At 40.1% G+C, this 20,504-nt stretch overlaps 4 protein-coding genes across 7 annotated transcripts in view; 2 read left to right on the forward strand and 2 right to left on the reverse strand.

Annotated features, from left to right (window-relative positions):
* Positions 1 to 409: 409 nt before the first annotated feature.
* LOC130166568 (cytochrome c oxidase subunit 4 isoform 1, mitochondrial) lies at positions 410 to 3,126 on the reverse strand. Its single transcript, XM_056372258.1, has 5 exons — positions 3,048 to 3,126; positions 2,183 to 2,259; positions 1,229 to 1,393; positions 915 to 1,046; positions 410 to 737 (listed from the first exon to the last, which is right to left on the reverse strand). Exons 2-5 carry the CDS (start codon positions 2,256 to 2,258, stop codon positions 601 to 603), a joined length of 510 nt encoding a protein of 169 aa, XP_056228233.1. The 5' UTR covers position 2,259; positions 3,048 to 3,126; the 3' UTR covers positions 410 to 600.
* An 88-nt stretch (positions 3,127 to 3,214) lies between these two features.
* emc8 (ER membrane protein complex subunit 8) lies at positions 3,215 to 6,663 on the forward strand. The gene is made up of 5 exons (XM_056372235.1): positions 3,215 to 3,729; positions 4,126 to 4,202; positions 4,316 to 4,385; positions 5,080 to 5,174; positions 5,341 to 6,663. Exons 1-5 carry the CDS (start codon positions 3,517 to 3,519, stop codon positions 5,498 to 5,500), a joined length of 615 nt encoding a protein of 204 aa, XP_056228210.1. The 5' UTR covers positions 3,215 to 3,516; the 3' UTR covers positions 5,501 to 6,663.
* A 1,196-nt stretch (positions 6,664 to 7,859) lies between these two features.
* Positions 7,860 to 10,990, forward strand: gins2 (GINS complex subunit 2). The gene is made up of 5 exons (XM_056372247.1): positions 7,860 to 8,081; positions 8,336 to 8,450; positions 9,393 to 9,492; positions 9,652 to 9,778; positions 10,456 to 10,990. The coding sequence occupies exons 1-5, from the start codon at positions 7,992 to 7,994 to the stop codon at positions 10,582 to 10,584; spliced, it is 561 nt and encodes a 186-aa protein (XP_056228222.1). The 5' UTR covers positions 7,860 to 7,991; the 3' UTR covers positions 10,585 to 10,990.
* Positions 10,991 to 11,485: 495 nt separating this feature from the next.
* The window catches only part of gse1b (Gse1 coiled-coil protein b), a 169,554-nt gene continuing 160,535 nt past the window's right edge, over positions 11,486 to 20,504 (reverse strand). For all 4 annotated transcript variants that reach the window (XM_056372170.1, XM_056372182.1, XM_056372199.1 and 1 more), the window contains 8 exons: positions 18,953 to 19,596; positions 18,663 to 18,775; positions 18,256 to 18,532; positions 17,001 to 17,114; positions 16,424 to 16,798; positions 15,891 to 16,229; positions 15,071 to 15,174; positions 11,486 to 14,269 (listed from right to left, as the gene is read on the reverse strand). In XM_056372170.1, coding sequence (XP_056228145.1) covers positions 14,129 to 14,269; positions 15,071 to 15,174; positions 15,891 to 16,229; positions 16,424 to 16,798; positions 17,001 to 17,114; positions 18,256 to 18,532; positions 18,663 to 18,775; positions 18,953 to 19,596 — 2,107 coding nt within the window. In that variant the 3' untranslated portion in view covers positions 11,486 to 14,128. The remainder of the gene's footprint in view (positions 14,270 to 15,070; positions 15,175 to 15,890; positions 16,230 to 16,423; positions 16,799 to 17,000; positions 17,115 to 18,255; positions 18,533 to 18,662; positions 18,776 to 18,952; positions 19,597 to 20,504) is intronic.

The following is a 20,504-nucleotide window of genomic DNA, read 5'->3' on the forward strand; positions in this document are numbered from 1 at the left end:
ACAAATGAGTGTGTTTGAGTATTTCCGCTCAATATATAATATATAAAATAAATAACAATATATTTGGATTTGAATTTTTTAAAAGGATACTGATCATTTGCTGATGTGACTAAAACTTCAGCTGTTAACTAGCTCATAAGACAAGTACTCCTGGTGATGAAGTTGGTGTTCAAAAACACACAAACATACTTAGCATCTGCTCGTTTTGGAGAGAAAACCTTGAGTGGAATGTATAAAAAAAAACAAAAAAAAAATGCTATTTTAGTTACAACCTGTACATAACCAAAAAAACCTAACTGCCTCATTATATAATTTTAGGTCTAGTCATTCTCTCCTGAATTTCTGATAGGAAACAGTCATTTGATGTAAAAGCAGTATTCATGTAGAAGTCACAAAGTTAACAACTGAATTTTTTTTGTCAGTTTAACCATTTTTATTTTTATTTCTATTATACACAATGACCTTAAGAGGAAGAGGTCTTCCAAATGCACAAGCTGAGGTAAATGTGGACAAGTGATAAATACAGAAATATAAGTATTCTTGTATTGTTGAGTTGGTCTGCCTTTATTTTCAAGTATGTGTGATGGTCCTCTGGGTCCTTTACTTTTTCCATTGCTTGTTTTCGTAGTCCCATTTGGATGAGAAGCCCTCTACTGGGTTCATTCTCATGTCCAGGATCCTCTGCAGCTCCTTCTCTTTGTACTCAGGGTCAAAGGTGTGTGGGACTGGTCCATAGACTGCAAATAGACAATAGCACAGGTCATGCCATGAGCCTGAGTAAGACTGCAAGCAAAAAATCCAACACTGATAACTGCCTTCTTCTGTTACTCTGAGCCTTTATATGGAAAACAGGTGCAGCTGTACATCCTGCACATATTTGAATGCATACAACGGCTATTTTTCCCCATACTTACCATACTTTCTCTGCCAGAGCACAATCAGCCCAGTGAAGCTGAAGAAGAACAGCACGCCTCCAACCACAGACTTCCACTGAGATGATCCCTTGTTCATTTCAGCAAAGCTCTGGTTGAAGCTGATGCGGTACACTGACCATTGGAAACACACAAAGCTTGGTGATTAAAGTTGTAAAACTGGAAAAATTACTGAAACTAGTAAGACATTACTGCACATATTTATAGAGTATTTGCTGGGAATAAAATCAGCTTGAGCAAAAAGTGATGAGCATTAGAGCATCTCAGAAAAGCAGAGTGTAGTGTTGCAGTCCTACATGCAATCTTCTCCTCATTAGAGAGTGCTGCCCAGGAGCCCTTCTCCTTCTCCTTCAGGGACTTCTGCTCTGCACTAAGGCTCTGCACATAGCGGATATCTGGAAGGGGGTTATCCGGCCTGTCAAAGTAGGCAGGGAGAGTGTAGACCTCTACCTTAGCAACACCTGCAGGGGACAACAAAGAATGAATGCCTTAATCCGGGTCGATGTTCTTTAGAAATACCCGCCCCATATGAAATGTCATATGTATTCTAACACTAAAACGTTTCTTTTCTATTAAATACTGAGAGAGAAAGCAATGCAATGACTACAGAAAGCATCTAAATGTCATCATCTGAATTTTGCTAAATATCACTTGTAGCATTCCTCAGTCTTTTGCCTCATCTTAATATTGCAATTACTAACCTCAAACTACATTGAAGATTAATTATGAATTTAAGTTTCAATAGCTAATGAAGTTTAATTAAGACCACCAAAAAAAACCATTTGTCTGGATTTGGTTGTGGATGTGCTACCCCATGAAATGAGCATGTGTGGTGTTTGGCTGTGCACTGTTAGCATGAACTAGTAATTCATATACACCCAACATTTAGTATGTCACTTAATATATTTCTACATATTAGATATTTGAGTAGAGAGAACATGTAAACAGAATTCAAAGACCTGCTGAAAGTTAATTTACTGATGGGCTTTACTCTCCTCTATATCATATTAGTTAATGTTTTACATAGTAGATTTAGAGTTGAGAGATTAATTAATCACCTGAGCTTTTGAAAGGTCACCAGTGATTTAATTTCAAGAAAATGTCATGCTTACCTCTGTGACACAAAAGTAGTAGTCAATGTACAAGACTCATAAGTAGAAACAGTGATTACATAGGACACAAACTGCATCTGCTATCATACCGCTACCCAGAAATAGAAAATACCCCATGTCATATCAGGTGATAATTACCATGCCCTCCGCGTACACAGACAGATGTGGAGATGGCACGTTTGCCAACAAGGCGAAAGGCTCTGGTGGCCAGCATTCTGGAAAAAGTCATAGTTGAGACATTAAATACTTTTCAACACATTTAAACACATCCACATATTCACTCATCTTCCCTACAATGATTTTGATGTTACAGCGGACAAATTCTAACGATACCATGAAAAATAACCTGTTTCTTCGGGAGATCATATATAACAATATATGAATAAACATTTAATTTATGCGAAGTTGCTACCTAAGGGACTATTCCTGTGTCGTGAGTATTTAAGATAGTACCCCAACATTTGACAGTCTTTAAACATTGGTATGCTTAATGTAATCAAAAACTGTGATTTACATTAATATTAGCTATTTACATGTTTGTCGATTAATAGTTGATGAGACTACACGTCTAAACCAAAAGTCTAGCGGTACACCGCAATGCTAAGCTAATGTTAACGTTAGCTGCAAACACAAGGTCATAGCGCCCCGGAAAAAATAATCAGAGAAAAAACTGTTTTTATAGGACAGTACTGTATAATTTAACATTACGCCACTGACTTAAACTGCATATCGAATAGCCTATGACATTTTTTATGTATGCGCAATGCACCTGCCTGAACAAATCTGATGCTAGACGCTAACGACAGCTAGCCGGTAAGTTAGCCCGTCCTAGCTCCGATCCGCGCTGACAAAGTCACTTCTACACAACTGCTTATTTCGGTAAAAAATGCCGTTTCATCATACATTTTAAATGTGTATAATGTCATAGTGTAGGTAAATAGTGACGTGTGGCGTACTTCTATCAGGTTAGAAAAGTGCTGTTAATTAAAAAAACACAACCTACTCTCTTCACTGCTCCGTCCACCGACGTTTCTGAAAGGAAGTATGATTGAGAATGTGAGCGGAAATACTCAAATTACGTTACCCGGAGGCAGGTCACAAGGCCGGACCGAGCGGAAGATGATCTCGTTGTGCGATATTTCCATTCTGCTTTACGGCACCACCGGTGCTACAGAAACGAGTGGAAGGTGGAAGTCAGATTAGCTCCTCTGACTAGCTTTTGTGACACCGACTAGCATAAAAAAAGACTGTTGTGACTGTAAAGCTTACATGTACAAACTAGAAGACTTAGCTTCGACAGCGTATTGCGGCAGTAAGGCGACTTGCTGAGGAAGATGTATCTACTTTCCTCCGGGCATGATAAGTAAAGATAGCTAGCGGTAGCAGGCAGCAAGTCCCTCCTCAGCGTGTAGCCAGTCAGCTACTTCGGCAGGATCTGTTTTTCCAGCGGTTCTGCAGATTGTCTTATAAACATGCCTATCCAACTGACGAGCCAGGCTTACTGTAAAATGCTTTTACACGCTGCCAAGTATCCTCACTGCGCCGTGAATGGATTGCTAGTAGCAGAAAAGACGAAGGAGAAAAAGAAAGACAGCCATAGTGATCCAGTCTTGTGTGTGGATTGTGTGCCGCTGTTTCACGGTACTTTGGCTCTGGCACCTATGCTAGAAGTAGCTTTAACACTGGTAAGTATCCGTCAAGTAAAATATACACTCGGCTGCAAGTTTACTGGATAGACTGATCTCAGATTAATGCAGTCTAATACAACAAGACAAAAGTTAACTTTATATGGGTTTCTGATTCATCCTAGTGGTCATTTGATAGTTTTAGATACTTATTGGACTCACAAGAAATAAAAATTAAGCTTTCAAAATGATGATATAGTTGAATCAACAGCTCTGTAAAGCAGTATTGATATAAACACAGAGCAGTTTTAGATTACATTAATTTTAGCTATGCACACTGACTAGTGAGTACCTCTACATATATTTTTTTTTCTTATGTTGAAAATGAATTCTGCCTGACCTCTGCTGTCCTTCTGTTCCTTCATGTTGGCTCCATGACTCCTGCTTCTGTCTCAGATCGATACTTGGTGTAAAGAAAATAATTATGTCATTGCTGGATATTATCAAGCCAATGAACGCACAAAGGATTCAAGGTACAGAAAACCAAACAGTCATTAACACCCTGGCAAACAGTCTGTTTTAAACTATGCCCCAAACCACTCCCCTGGATTCCAATGGACTAAATTATTGGTCCTCTCTCTTGCAGACCCAACCAAGTAGCAGAAAAAGTGGCTGCCAGGATTTGTGAGAACTTCAGCGAAGCAGCAATTGTTATGGTAATAGTAAAAGATTTAGGCTTGTGTGAATGCACTATACTGGTGGTTGCACATGGTTTTGTCCATTTACTTCAAGTGATATAAATACATTACTGCTGACTTTCTGATTTCCAAAGCATGTGGAACATTTGTAGTTTAACAAATATGTGAATCCCACCTTTCAGATGGACACTGGTTTTATATCAGTGTAGTATAACAATCAAGAGATTTATTATTTTTCCAGAGTACATAATGGAATCTTAAAATTAAAATTGTGTATACATATTTTGAAAGGGACAATGTGAGTCTGGTATGCTTGTGCATTGATTTGGCAGCTTCATCTGAAGTTTGGGATGCCGGTGCTTCTTACTAGTATCTGTATGCAGCAAAATTTCACCAAACAGTCTGCTGTGCATTTGAATTGTATCACTATCCCATAATAATATATTTTAAATCAAAAATGGCATATTCAATGTGATGGGTTAGATGCATAAAGCAAGTTTCTATAGAATTATATGTTAATGATGTACAGACAAAATTAATGCAATTTGCTGCCTTGATGGTGTTAGAAACATGATCTAAAATTACAAAATGTGCTTTCATAAATGGTTAGCAACATTATTAAGTACACAGGAATAGAAAGTAATTTCCCTAAAACATGCAAAACACTTGCATTCACACATCTTGTAATTGTCTCTTGTTTTTTCCCTTTCAGGTGGACAACAGCAGATTAACAATTAGCTGTTTTGAGCCCATTGTGCTTATCTATGATCATCATGAAAACAAGTGGAAAAACAGAGAAGTAACTTCGTAAGTGTCTTTGTATGTGCGAGAGCTATTTCACTGCAAGACTTGTATGGACTACGTGTACCTAAGTCAGAGCTTCTAGCACAAAATCTCCCTGTGTTCTCTCAATAACTTACAATATTTAGCTAATATGCTTTAGGTATTAATTACCAAACTGTCTTTCTTCCAGTGAATCTTTTGAGGACTGGAGCGAAGCACAGAAGATCACATCTGCTCTGTTAGAGGGCAGGTCCTACGAGAACTTGATTGACTTTGACAATCACTTGGATGATCTAAGGAACGACTGGACCAACCCTGTGATCAACAAGTCCGTCCTGGATCTGTGCTAAGACCCTCAGTCAGGAGTACCCTAGACACATACACAAATATTGCTGCCAATTCAGCATGCATGATGCTACTTACCGTGTAGCACAGGAGTACAAAAATGCTGAACATGTCATCTTTGTTCCATCATTTGTTCCCATACTGATGGGAACTTGTGGAACGCTGACCAGTTTGGCCAAAATCTCTCAAGGGCAAGCACCATATGTGCACTGCTGGCATGTGTCCACCTTTACAAGGTGATACTGAGGTGGTGGAGGCAATTATGTTTTTGAATGCAACTTAAATGCTTTTTTTTCTGCAATGGTTTGTGTTTATTCATAGTTGTGTGCATAAATTCTAGAGTATTTGATCTATTTTTTTCTCTTAAATTTTACAGCCAGTAGCCATATACAGAGATCAAGTCCTAAATTATTTTAAAAAATGTAGATGATTGTACTACTGAGATATGATATAAATATATGTTCTTTATTAACTTTTCTAGTTTGTCCTGAAACAAAATTCAGTTTAATTATAAAAACAACATAGAACATATAGGTGACATAGAATCAGAGAGACAAGAATCTTAAAAGTTTTGTCTTATCAGACTGTGTAAGTCCTTCTGTCGATGCCCCAGCAATGACAAAGGGATGATTGAAATTATATATGCTTACATTAACATTTCCTATGATGCATGTGTCCTGTTAATTGTCACTGCTGCGCTTCAGAATGTCATCCTGGATGATATACATGTTGGCATATTGGCTTCTGATTGTTGCTCTAGAAGATTTGCTGAGAAATCTACACAGAATCAGATCACAGGAATGTGTGAATCTTGTTCTATGTCGGATATATGTTTTAAGAATTAGGTAATAGAACTTATTTATACTTAATTGACCACTCTAAATCCAACTTTTTAATAGGTAATGTTAAACAAGTGAAATGCATATTGAGAGGATACAGAACTGCCTTTGTATTTGAGATTAGAATTCATCAATAAGAGCTAATTACTTAAATAGTTGTGGACAGCACATTTTTTACAGAAACTTTATGAACTGAATGTACAATGAAACCAATTTTTGAAATGGTCTTTGTCAGACTCATTTTATGTAATTTAGAAAATCATTTTGCTCAATGTCTTATACCACTGCCTTGACAGTAATGTTGATAAAAGTTTGAAAACAATCACTTACCAGCTTGAAGGCTGCAGCTTTGTGGTGTAGTTTTGTATGGTGTACAAATTGCCTAACAAGGGTTTTATTAATGGCTTTGCAGCTGTATGAGTAACACATGTATCAGGGACTTATGGTACTGTTATATGCTCTTAACAGGTAGAATAACATGAAAGATAATTTCATATGTCAATGTGCATGACATAATTTATAATAAAAAAAAATGTCACTAACATGGTGAGTAGAAATACAGAAAAAGAACTATGAGGGCATTTTATTAATCCCAGAGGGAAACTGTTTTGTTACTGCAACCAAATCCCATTAAATGCACACACCTTAGACTTTATCTCCTCCAAATAAACAAGTCTACGAGTCAGATTTGGACCCTTCCTAAACCTCCCTAGCCCCTGGGAATTATGATTCACAATCCATGTTGAAATACCACGAAACATCATGAGCTTTCTTCCGTTACACATAGTTTTCTCTTAGCTGGCCTTCTAGAAATGTATTTATGTGTCATCAATTTATCACAACACCCCCTCTAACCTATCAGACTTTGTACTGAAAAGTTTCACAGGCTTCTTTCTTACTTGCTGCACTATTTTTTAATTTTCAGGTGAAAGTCCTGAACAGTTATGATGATTATTATCATGCAGTAGACTTTCTGTATATCCTGACAACAGACTTTTTTGGCTCCTATAGTAAGTTCTATCATCCACTCATGACCACAGAACTGGCCCAGAACGATTTTCAGCCACTACTTAGACTCACTGCTACCAGCCACATACAGAAATATGATTATGAAATAGGTTTCATAAGAGTGACAGTTTTTTCTATCTAATCAGGGCTCTAACAAATCATGGTTTCCGTTACTGATCAAGCTGCAGATCTGTATAAAACATCACAAACTATCTCTTCACGAAGAAGCGCCCTCCTCTTCATCACTTGGTGAATATTGCCACCTAGCGGCGCTTACCTTCAACTGCTGTCACAGTCACATGACCCACTTCTACTCTCCGGGCCAGACAGAGCAAAAATTTCAGGAGTAGTCAGTATCGTCATGGGCACCCGGCCCCTAACGCGCCTGTAAACAGCCTCCAAACTACAATTTGTCTATCGATCTAGATCCCATCCGGGTGCACGTGATGGGATTACATACACCGACACACTGTAATAAATTGTAAAGTTGCAAAAAACGGCACGCGGTGCTTACTTTAAGAAACCATACTTCCTGTTGATGACGCTGAGGTCCCTACCTTGTTTTCCTTGAAGGTTCGTGTAGCTTGCAGCGCGGGAACATTTTGCAGCGTGAATGTGAGGGTAAAGTTGGGGCAAACAAAATAAACAAATGGATCCTTCGGAAGTCGAGTTCCTCGCGGAGAAAGAAACGGTGAAGATAATACCAAATTTCAGTCTAGACAAGATCTATTTGATCGGGGTAAGTCAATCACTTGTATTTGTCAAGACGTTATTTTACACGGTTGGTGATAGACGATAGCGCTAAACCGTCTGCCGACGGATTGCCGTAAAGTGGGAATTCAGGTTGTCACATCCACGTTACTTCATACTTTACATGTAAAGTTACTACATTAAGCTATATGGCCACATGCTATTTACACGTAATAACAGTGTTTGAAATTATATGCTTATGCTGATGGAGATGGAAAACAATCTGTGTCCGTCTGTCTTCAGGGCGACCTGGGTCCCTTCAACCCTGGACTGCCAGTGGATGTTCCTGTGTGGCTGGCTCTCAACTTGAAACAGAGACAGAAATGTAGAATTGTTCCTCCTGAGTGGATGGATGTTGGTAAGAGTCAAAAACTCCATCCAGGTGTTTGACATGTTTTCAAATGGCTCACAGAGATGAATATCTTTAAGGTTCCAAGATCAACAGGACAGGATCATGTACATATGTATCAGCTTGTGACAGTGTTTGTTTGATTTATTCTTTACCTTACAACATGGATTTAAACATCAGTTGTGGTTCTGGCAGAGATTTGAGAGGGTAACTCTTACTGTGCCTCTCCACATTTTTAAATGCATAAACAAAATCAGCTGTCCCTAAATTAATAAAAAAAAAAAAAAATGGTATCAATGGGCACTATTTTTCCATGCATTATACAAATGATGATTTGTGGTAAAAGTTGGACTAGAGATGACTACAGTCATTCAGAATCAGATGTAGGCAATTCAATAACATTATTTTCCTGTAGTTCCTCTAGTCAATAGACATATCAGTCATAATATCTATATTGTTATTAAAACAGTTTACTGCTCACCACCACCACCACTACTCATGTGGAGCTGGTAGCTTTACAAACATAAAGGATAGGGCTGGTATTATTCTATGTATTTCTTAGTGTAAATAAATTGCAAGATAAATACCAACCAGCGATTAGTCTAGTTGTTGGTTTTAAATAGTTTTTGTAAAATAATAGAACTCTATAGCACTAAGGAGTAAGTTACTTCGGGTTTTAGCTGCACAGGAAATACTTGTTAGTTGGATAGGTTAGTGATTTTGATTATTTTATTAAACTTATTGACAGTAACAAAAATATAGAATATTTCCAACTTTACCTTTTAAAGGTTTCAGGTAGATTTTTTGCTATTTCATCTCTCCTTGACAAGTCAAAATGGAGAGAGCCTGAAAATCTTTAGCACAACATTTATTCATTGACATATACATATTTGGTGAATGAAATTTCTGTTTGGCCCCTTTCTGCTGTTGATGCTGTTCTCCAATGTGCAGAGAAACTGGAGGACATGCGAGAGCTTGAGAGGAAGGAGGATACCTTTACACCCGTTCCCAGCCCTTACTACATGGAGCTGACCAAGCTGCTACTTAATCAGTGAGTCTTATAGATTTAAGTTATCCCCACTCAGAAATAGGTCCTACCTTCGTATTGTGCTCACGGTGTTCAAAGTAATTAAACAATTTGTGAAAATGCTCCCTTATCATCTCTGTATGTGGCATTCTGCCTTACATGATGGTTTGTGTGTTTCCATAGCGCATCAGACAATATTCCTAAAGCAGATGAGATCCGCACACTGGTCAAAGACATTTGGGACACACGTATTGCCAAACTCCGTCTGTCCGCCGACAGCTTCATCAGTCAGCAGGAGGCACATGCCAAGGTAAAACTGATCACACAGGATCATACACTGTACCTTTCACTACAATATTGACATTATTAGTTCATAGGATATTGTAATATATTACTTGATCAACAGAAAATTATTCAGCAACCAGTATCAGTTCAGTAGTTCTAGCTTCTCAAATGTGGATATTTGCTGGTTTTCTTACTGTGGTATTAAACGGAATATGTTTTGGTTTTGGACTGTTGGTCCAAAAAACAAACAATATAAAGATGTTACCTTGGGCTCTGGAAACTGTCAGTTGTCATTATTTTTAGACATGTTATAGACCTAATTAATGGATTAATCACCTAAATAATTAATCAATGATAACAAAAAAATGTTGCTTGGATTATTGGTAACATAGCTACATAGAAGTTCAAGAAAAACGTTAGCACCTTGGAAAAATTCTGAACATTCATCAGGTTCAGACAAACTTTTGAGCGCCTTGATTGTTTAATAGCCATGGTCCCGGTGTCTTGCAAAATGTTTGGCATTATCGTTTTATCCTCTCATTTTGTGGCTCTACAGCTTCCTGTTTCACTCTAATATTAAGATCCAGTAGATATGAGCGCCAGCATTCACCGCAGACATTAGAGAATGACTGTCAAATTGAATTGTTGCTTGTTGAATGCTTAAATCGTCTCCTGCCTAACTCTGCTTCATTCTCTCTATAGCTGGACAACCTAACTCTGATGGAGATCAACACCATTCGAGCGTTTCTTCTTGACTCGCTCAACTGCATGTACAAACTACGTTCCAATCTGCAGCCTGGTTCCAGTAAAGGACAATTCACGGACTATTGACCCACTAGATCAAAGCCTGCTGAACACGTTTGGATCTTGTCCCAAGAATTTGGGGCGGCTTGGATGGAAGTGTGTACTTACTGAGCAAGCTCTTCATTACTGAAAAGACAGTTTTCTCTGAATCTGAAGAAAGCTCAAGAGTTGTACTCAGCCTTTTTAAGGGATTATACTTCTCTCGAGGGAGACATATGTTCCGTACATATTTACAGAATCATTATATGCATATGCTGTTTGCAATATGTGCATACTTCATTTCATTTCATTTAGGATGCTCATAGTAGTTTAAAACAGCCACCATGCTTTTGTATGTACCAGTATGTGACAAAATAAATGTATTAGTGTGTATGTCCCTGGTATATGAGTATATACATTAAAAAAAAATTTCCCTACAATTTTATATTTTTAATCATTGTGTCTATTTGTCGTTATTATGTTTGTGTAATATTTCTTAAAAAATGTTCAAAATGTGCTAGAGGTATGGAGTTTTGTATACAGGGCCATTTAAACTCACAGTGACATGCTAATGGTAAAAGTGTTAGCAATAATCAAAACAATTCCTGTCAATTTTTTAGTTTATTTTTAAGTCCTTGTGGGGAAATTAACTTTGTATTTGATCCCTCCTAAATGTTAAGCAGCACTAAGCAGTCGTAGTGTAAAATGCATGTCTTTTGAGGTGGACAGAAAGCCACATAAATACAGCTCTAAACAACACTCACTGCGTTTTAATCCAAAACCAGTGGCAAGATATTATTGGTTGGGGTTATGATGTTTGAGTTCTAAGTCACCAGGTTTATAAAGGTCTTTGTCAGGAAAGGTCTAGGAATCGTTTCATTTTTTTTTTTTAATCATGTGAAATCGTCCACCTACTGCACCAGCACCCACAAACAGACGAAGGTTGGTATTTAACATTTTTGAAATATTTTATTTTCTTTTTTGTCTGAAATCACAGCCATATATTCATAAATACCTAATTACTACATTCAACAAAGAATATATTACATTACAATGAATTCAAACAAGTACATTTTAAAAACAGGATTTCACAGCATCTAGACATCCTCCACTGAGTAATGGGGCTATTGCATGGGCGTGCGTGGGTTGGAGACACAGGGATGCTGGGTAAATGGGGCTTACTGCACTACACCTTCATCCCCAGCTCATTGGCAGCTTCCCTCAGCATAGGTGCTCCCTCATTAACTGATAAGCTGCGCTCTTGGCTCTTTTCTGCTCTGTAAAAATGACAGACTACACTGTATCCCTCTGATCCTCTGAACTGACTCAGGCCTCATTTATGAAAAAGATCTTATGATTGAATTGTTTCTTGAAGATTCTTTTAGATGAAAGGAATTCTGTGCCCGTTCTCAACTTGCAAATATTTGAAAGGAGTGAGACATACAGTAGACACTTCAATGTAAAATGTAAAGTGCCTTATCACTGATTGATGATGTGTCCATCATGTGGACTCCTAACTCATTCACATGCTCCCAAATTTTTTGAGGCACTTGTAAATCATATACTGTATGTTTGGGGTAGTTGTGCTTTAGTCTTTTTTTAATAAATTAGCTTTCTGCACATTTTACTTTGAAATACTGAAATCGCTCTTATCCCACCACCATAACTTAACATTTAAATTCATTACAACGATCTCTATGCCTCGCAGACGGCTTTCTGGGTCTCTAGTTGCACATACAACCACAAGGCTGAGGCAACATGAGTTACAGGATAGAAAGTCAGTGTAAAACTGGCAGAATCTCAGGGCAGAGCTGACGAGGAGGATGAGGGCAGACAGGCTGTAAACAGGTATGAGGCCAGGTAGATCAAACCTCTCTGATTTTATATGTACTAGGAAATGCCCTGTTTGAATCAAACTTTTGTGTGATTTCCATTCTATTTATAACATTGGCAACTTTGGATAGCAAGGGTCCTAAACAATGGGGAAACGCAGGAAGGAGATGAGTGGGGTCAAAGGTTTTCAGCAGTGGAAGATGGCCATTCTGGTTTGAATGTTTGGCTACCTAATTGCAACTCAAATTAAAATTAAGAATCCAAGATGCTACTGTTTGTTTTTCAGTTTGGCACTGTGTCCTCTCATGACTGCTGTTAAGGGCTTGATCTTGTAAGGCGTAACATTATTCAAAACGTCATATTGTTTGAGTCCAATGCTATATAATGTCATACAAAGTGAGGTGAAGGTCCAATGGTAGGATAAAGCATCAAGAACCAGTTTCATCAGCTGGCTGCTTAAGAGACTCTTCATGTCTTTACAAAATAATCAAGTAAGTCGAGTGACCCAAGTAAAAAAAAAAGAAAAAAGAAAACAACAAACAAAAAAATCCTAATTTTGACGCTGGATTTCAACTGGTTTCTGTATGAGAAACCAGTTGGTATGAGAATATCACAAGCTAACTAGTCATGCCAGCAGCAGTGAAGCTGACTGGAGGAGTTGTTGAAATGGGCATTAAAACAGACAGACAAATGTTGCTGTGAAGTAAGGGGGATGAGAGGGCAGGAGCCATGTCTCATGACCTCTGAGTAAGCTTTGCTGAGCTCAGAGGCCAGATGAGATGGCTGTGGCTGGGTCTCAGCTGCGCAGTGCCAGGAGAGAGTAAGAGGAGGAGGAGTGCATCCTGTTTTCTCTCACTCTGTTAAATGTCTCAAAATGAGCTGTTCTGGCCAGCAGCAGTACAAACACTAAAAGCAAGGCTTTCTTTTCCAACCCAAAAAGCATAAACATATAAAAATGGCAGGCTTTTTCTTTTAAAAGAACAATGATTAAAGTAATAAAAACATACAAAATTCTTTTAAGTCTTCATTTTATATACAATACAAGGCCGAAGCACCTTTTAAAATTCTTATTCTCAAATTTTCTATTTCGAAATAAAACATTTCCTTAATTCTTTCCAAAAAATGTGCATTTTCTAAGTTCTTCCCTAATTTGAACAGTTCTTTGTTGTAACACAGTACCACCAGGTAGTTCTTCAGCTTTTATTCTTAAGTGCATTTCCAGTTCAAAAGCTCATGTGGCCACTGTGATAAAATCAGTCCCAACTGGCCAGAAGCCTTCGTTTGGAGATTTGGAGCTTTCAAGTCTCTTGACGGCACCCCTCCTGGGGTGGCTGCTCCCTCATTGGCAGGATTGTCTGTGTAGATGTGGCGGTGAGGGATGCAGGGACTGAACAATAGAGCAGCAGGGACTGAAGAGTATGTGAAAAGCAGGTGCATGTGTGTGTTTGTGTTGATCTTCAGGTACTCCTGCCCTATACTCGCGCTGATCTCGGGGTTGGCTACATTGGCACACGTTAGTGGCTTGTGGCGCAGTCCCTGGCTGGCCACAATCCAAAGACTGCCTGTCCTTCACTGAATGGTCCTGTCTCCCGTGCATTCGTCTATCCATTCACTCAATTCAATCATTCATTCATTCATCTTATCTGGCCCGCCATATTCTCCTCTGTGGAGCCATGTGGAACAGGCCATGAAAAATAAACTCTGGGTGTCAGTCTGAAAAGGGAGGTGGCCTGGGGGCCATCAGGTCTGCGTGTTGGGGTCACCTGGGAGGGTAGCCCTTGTAATGGCTGCCTCTCGGCCAGTGTGTCTGTGGCAGCGTCAAACACTTCCTGAAGTGCTCCAGCTCTGCTTGTAACTTCTCCCTTTCCACTGCCAGCTTCTGTCTCTGGGACATCAACTCCTACACAGCCGTAGAGCAAAGAGGGAAAATATAAGATTACCACAGAAAAAGAATCACAATGATGATGTGATTTCAGTTATATTGATACAATGGAGGGACATAAATAAAGGGGTAACCACAATGTGAGAATTAGCATTATATAGCATGACTCTTTATATTCCTGTAAGTCTTGCTGTGAATTGTATCAGATATTTTATCATTTTTCAAGAGGGAAACCCTCCAGTTCTGGGATTATACAGGTGGCAATGATTTCACACTAGTTCACACATCAGCTCCTCCAATTAAAATGCAGTAATATTTATATGTGGTGATTTTGGAGGCTAACGATAACATTTTGTCCCAGAACTTTATCCTCATTTCAATAAACCATTATTGAAATAATTTAGCGGTTTATTATAAGTTTGGGAACATTATCCTCCTGGATTATGAAAATATCCCAAGGAAAGGTTTTGGATGTCAGAGTTTACTTGCTCCTGTATGAAGCCCTGTGCTGTATTTTCTGGCTTTTATATAAACATGCAGAGCCCTGACAACCACTTTCAAGTTATTTGTGGTTACAACTGTATAGGCCTACGTGTTCTCTTTTGCATTTTTCAACCAGCAACCTTGCAATTCATGCAGTGAAAATTCAGCATCTTTGATCTGAGCTAGTTTCCTCATCTTGCAAGTCTATCACAGGCCTGTGATCTAGTTACTTCCGTCAGTACTAGCATAGTTTTTAAGATATTTTGTTCTGCCTCTGCACCTAGTGTATTATTATGAAGGACAGTAAAAGAAGTGTAGTGTGTGTGTGTGTCTTACCCCCATGCTATGCGACAGCTGCTCAGCAGTCAGACTGAGGTTGTAGTTCTGAGCTTCTAGTCTTCGACACTGGCTCTGCAACACTTGTCGCTCTAAACTTTGCTCTAGAGGACACCACCAAATCACAGAATATAGGGAAAGGAAAGGAAATAGGAAACACCATTGTTGGGATTAGAGAAGTGAACACTGACCTCTAAGCAACAGACCATGTACTATTGAAACAGCAGAAGCTACAAGGCTAATCTACATCAAGCAAATATAGAAAAGCATCTTCATGTTTGGAGCTCTTAAATTGGACAAGTGACATGGTGTAATGAGGTGGGGGTGACTGGATGTTATTTTAACTGAATTTCTGGTTGAAACCCTGATACACATTTATCTACATATAGCTGAGTTGTGTTTAGGAAGGATAAATGGCACCCTCTAGTGACAAGAGAATGCTACTACAACTTCACAAGTTCCAGCCCTTTTTGGAATATCTTTTTCTAATTGTATTTCATCTGTCTTATAAATTTTCTTATGTATTCATTCCATTCTGTTTTTAGTCTTCAGTTATTTTTACTGTTTATATTTGTACTGTCTTATCACCTTGTCAGTCACCTATAACACCCTTAATATCACACTAACCGGCATGAAAGGTGCTATACATCGAAGTTCAATTGATTACTCGAACCACGAAAAAATAATTAATACATCAGAGATAGAAGGAATAAAGGAATTCACAGAATAAAGAGCAACGCTGATTTATGAAACTATACAATGAGATGTGATCAACTTTCATGGAGGTAAAAAGCATGAAACTTTAAGTGTGACCGCTTACCTTCAACATATTCCTGATAAGCTTCAAATATAGATTCAATCCCCTGCCACTTGGAAGAAGGAGCCTCCTCTTCCTCCTCATCCTCTTCTTCCTCAGAGTCCTCTGGACCAGACAGGTCCTCTCTCGTCCCTGAGGCCTCCCGGTGTAGCGGTACTGAGAAGTGCTGCCCGTTGGACTGAGGGTGAGAGTGTGAGAGCGGATGGGGAAATGAATGTGCATTCGAGTGAGACTGTGAATGTGGCTGCGGTGGTCGCCCAGGGGTGCTCTGAAGCTCTGGAATGTTGTAGTGAACAGAGGACTCCTGGAGGTGGGATGACTCTGACATCCCAGTGGCTCCACCTAAAGGAGAGAAGAAAGGACTGTCAGATTTCATCCATTTTTATTAATCTAATACTGAAGACTATTGAACTATTAAATCACGAGACGACAAAATAAATAAATAACAATATATTCATTATTCAAGTTATTTATCATGGTGCCCATCAGTCAACTTTGTAAAGATATTTCTGCGACTGTGGCTTGTGCGGCTTTACCTTTGTGTTTCTGAAGAGCTTTCTGAGTGGACTGAAGCACAGATTCGTGGAACTGCTGGGCAAATTCCTCCGGGGTGAAGCTGTCCCAAGGTTTGGTGCGTCCATTGACACTGTGAAGGCTCTCTTTAGCCTGAAGGGGGAGTGGGGGCCGCAAGCTGTTCAGCAGACTGGAGCTCCTCTTAGATATCGGTCCTTCACTGGGCCCCCGGGCCTTGTCTGGATAGACAGCTGGAGAAGGGGGTTCCTTTGGTCTTAATGTGTCCCCAAGGGGTTTTGGATGGCCATTGGGGGACGCTGGGCAATGTGAGGAGGGGCTATGTGGTCTGACATTGTGGTGGTCCTCTGATTCAGAGGGAGGCTGGGCAAATGCAGAATCTGTAATCATTTGAACATGTGTTAGTAATGATGAGGTCGAGATCTACATTATTACAAATGGAACGTTGCAGTCATAAATTGTAATTTCTTAAAGAGGAATCTCCGGTCCAAATACATTATACAAATGAATAAACACCACTCTAACCCGACACTTCAGGGATGTGAAATTGTGTATGTTTATGCTTATTAGTATGTGCCTCACCAGAGCTCTGTGCTGAAGGGCTCTTACACAGTGGATGAGGGGCATGTCTGATGGTGTCCAAGGTTACGCTCTTTTCTTTAATGGCCTGAAGCAACTCCACCACTCTTTCATTATCTAAGAGACAGAGGAAGTAATACATCATGTAAAGCTTTGTAGCATTAGTCCTGTCAATTCTGTCTTATTCACAATTTCATAAGCACCTGTTTTTCCTAGTTTTGTTTGTGTGTGTGTGTATATGTGTGTGTAAGTGTAAGGTTGGATGTGTGTGTGTAAGGTTGAGTGTAGCCTGATAGTGTGGGAGGCTGTGCGCTGCCATCTGTAGGCAGCAAACAGTAAATCAAGAGGATTAGACTGGGATAACTGTAAGCCCACTGCTGCCACTCCCAATTCCTCATCAGTATACAGTATGTGTGTGTGTGTGCGTGTGTGTGTGTGTGTGTGTGTGTGTGTGTGTGTAATTGCAAGTGTCTACAAACAGAACCTTGACACGAGTCCACCTTTCTAACTAAGGCAATGTAAGGCATTACATTATGCATACATTGTTAATTATATGCTGCATTGTGTGACCCCTTTGTGGTTTCTTTCAAGGCTTGAGTCAACATGTTAATGACAATGCAGTGCATGCAATTCAGGCAGAGCTCAGCTGAAGTAAAGCATCAGCAAGCTGTTGAGCCGACAGAGGATGACTACTGCCTACTAAAAGCTAAATGAACACTGCAATCACTCAATGAATTGTCAAAAAGAAGAGGCATATTATAAGTTATGGATGGCCATGTTTGTATGGCATGTAAAGGGCACTAGGTCATTTCTAAGATGTAGCGGTTTCTAATGACCTTGTTGAAGCACTGAGTTAATATAAATTTTAGCTTTTCAATTAATTATCAATATCAAAACTATTTCCTCCACTTAATTAGATTTTACCGTTGAAGTCAAAGGAGTTAGCTTCCCGAGCACATCAACTCTTTACTTAAACAATAAGGAAGACGTGGTTTATTTAATTAAGAACAGCTAAGAGGCATGGTTACGCACAGTTAATTCTTACACTAATTAATGTTGTTCTTGAAACATAATTAAACAAAAACGGTTGGTAAGCAACACTAAAGGACCCATATTTAGAGTAACTGAATCACCCATATATATTTACCTGGGTTATTTTAGAGCAGCTTCAAAGATGAGTGAGTAAATTAAGAAGGTGGGATGGACTACCTGCCTAATAGACTGGGCTTTATCTGCGCACTACTCTAAATTCCCTTACCTCTTCTCTGCTGCAAAGTGACATGGGACAGTCTGAACATGGTGAGGAACCGCTTCTTATCCTCCAGCTCTGGCGCTCGGTCCATCTCCTCAGGGGTGAAGCGCGTGCTGAGTTGTGGAGGAGGAGGAGGGGGAGGAGGAGTGCGTTTTGATTGCAAGGCAGGTGGTGAGGGGCTGCGCTCCCTGAGCATCCTCCTTCTCTTCCTTCTCTTCTGCTGCACCAGCTCATCCCGCCGGCCCACTGTGGTCAGGCCAAACACTCCCAGAAATTCCAATTTCTGTGAAGAGAGGCAAAGAAATTTTATTTATTTTATTTTTTTTAAATCACCTTACTGCAATGTTTTGTGCCTGTATGTGCTACCATCATGGAAAGCACAGAAAACTTAGATGTGTTGGCAGGTGTTTTACCTCTGTGGAGTCTTCTAGTTTTAGTGGGGGCTGCTCTGATACTCTCCTGAGATGAGCTCTCACCTCCTCCTCATCACTCTCATCATATGAGTCATCCAGCTCATAGTAGTAACCTGCAGAAAACACAGAGGTCACTACTGATGCCCCACTTTTAAATTCTCTAAAAAAAATAAATTTTTAAAAATAAAAAAAAAAGTTGACTTGTTACATAAAACAAGATATGGTCTATGGTTTTCCAAGCACATGAGAATTCAGTTTATCAGGTGTAACAGTACGCCTGTGGTGAGTACCTTTCTCCCTGGCCTCCCTTCTCCTCTTCTCCTCCAGGTCCAGCTTGCTGACAGGCCTTCGGTGTTGTTGTAGGTACTCATCATAGATCAGCATCGTCTCCGGGCCCATCCCCAGTGTAGCTACCTGTCCCATCCCTGGCCCGGCAATTATTCCTAGCCCCTGTCCATGCCTACTGTGACCCGGGTGTCCCTGGAGGCTCTTTATTCCAGCATTGCTTTTCACAGCCCCCTCCAGTTCATACTGGCTAGACAGGGACAGCGATGACCTCTGCTGGCTGAAGAAGGACTGGGTGGATTTCTCCAGATCAGCGAGGAATGTGCTGGGCTCCGTCAGGCCCGGAGGACCTCTCAGTGAGGGATACTTTTCCATTGCTCCCCCATCTCTCCTTCGGGCTCCATCCTCATATTTGGAGGGCCCTGGGGGCAGCCGACTGAGTTCATAGTGTCCCATCCCTGAGGGCTCGTGGTTACGTCTGGACTCTGAGGCTGTTTCTATAAGAGATGCAGGGTTCCACAGGGTGGTGGGTGGCGGAGGGTGGTGTTCACGTGGTGGCTGTGGAGGTTTGGGGGAGATGAGGGGTGGAGGGGCGCCTAAGTGAGGGTGGAGATCCCGGCTTCCTGGTTCATGGTGATTTGTTATGGGTCTGTAGAGATACAATGGAACAGGGATTGTGCATATCTGTTAGAAATACAGTCCGACTCCCATATCTCTTCTAAAATTGAGAAATAGTGTTTCCCAGTCACACATGTTATGCAGAGACACACAAAAGGGCTCGTATGCCTTGTCTATTTCCTGTCATCCCTGTCAGTATGTCTGTGGGTTTGTGTGTCTGTGCAAAGCAGTGTTATCAAGCCCAGACAGAGTAGCCCAGAGCAGAGTGAGGATGTGGCCAAGGCACACACTGTCCTCCAGATATACCCGCCTGTTTTTGATCTGGTAGGCCCTTGAAGTGTGGCACGCACACGCACGCACACGCACACACACACACACACACACACACACACACACACACACACACACACACACACACACACACACACACACACACACACACACACACACACACACACACACACGAAAGGAGAGACCAAGTTCAGAGAGCAGTCTACGAGGGAAGAGGCCAGGAGAAATGTTTTCCTGACAGGCAGGCAGAGAAGAAAAGGACTAACACAGGAAGGGGAAGAAGAACGATAGACTGTTTGAAAGGGAACACTTAATGATATAAGACAGAGAAGAGGAATATATATATATATATATATATATATATAAAGTGAGGACAAGGATGAAAAGGAAGACTTGAAAAGGAGAAAGGGTATGGTAGTGGAAAAAGAACAGCAAAAGTGAGGAGGAAAGAAAGGCAGATGGTGGATGGATACTGTCTGGAGCGTCTTTCCAGATAAAACCTGGCAGTAGTGCACGCTGCATGACCAGTCAAATTATCTATGCCTCCTGTTTGTGTTTGCATTTCTGTGTGTGAGTGAGTGAGTGAGTGAGTGAGCAAATGTGTGTGTTATCCGCAATCTGCAGCCTGTGAGCTGTGATTCTGCGATT

The sequence above is a fragment of the Seriola aureovittata genome, chromosome 1, assembly GCF_021018895.1.
Source record: "Seriola aureovittata isolate HTS-2021-v1 ecotype China chromosome 1, ASM2101889v1, whole genome shotgun sequence".
Lineage (NCBI taxonomy): Eukaryota > Metazoa > Chordata > Actinopteri > Carangiformes > Carangidae > Seriola > Seriola aureovittata.

Excerpts from the sequence above, each read along its gene's own strand:
- LOC130166568 (XM_056372258.1), bottom strand. The coding sequence starts at position 2,258 with ATGCTGGCCACCAGAGCCTTTCGCCTTGTTGGCAAACGTGCCATCTCC. Across the intron at positions 1,047-1,228 it reads TAATGAGGAGAAGATTGCAT|TGTACCGCATCAGCTTCAAC; the intron begins GTAGGACTGCAA and ends TCCAATGGTCAG. Across the intron at positions 738-914 it reads GCTCTGGCAGAGAAAGTATG|TCTATGGACCAGTCCCACAC; the intron begins GTAAGTATGGGG and ends GTCTATTTGCAG.
- emc8 (XM_056372235.1), top strand. The coding sequence starts at position 3,517 with ATGCCTATCCAACTGACGAGCCAGGCTTACTGTAAAATGCTTTTACAC. Across the intron at positions 4,203-4,315 it reads GAACGCACAAAGGATTCAAG|ACCCAACCAAGTAGCAGAAA; the intron begins GTACAGAAAACC and ends TCTCTCTTGCAG. Across the intron at positions 5,175-5,340 it reads AAAAACAGAGAAGTAACTTC|TGAATCTTTTGAGGACTGGA; the intron begins GTAAGTGTCTTT and ends TCTTTCTTCCAG.
- gins2 (XM_056372247.1), top strand. The coding sequence starts at position 7,992 with ATGGATCCTTCGGAAGTCGAGTTCCTCGCGGAGAAAGAAACGGTGAAG. Across the intron at positions 8,451-9,392 it reads TCCTGAGTGGATGGATGTTG|AGAAACTGGAGGACATGCGA; the intron begins GTAAGAGTCAAA and ends TCCAATGTGCAG. Across the intron at positions 9,493-9,651 it reads ACCAAGCTGCTACTTAATCA|CGCATCAGACAATATTCCTA; the intron begins GTGAGTCTTATA and ends GTGTTTCCATAG.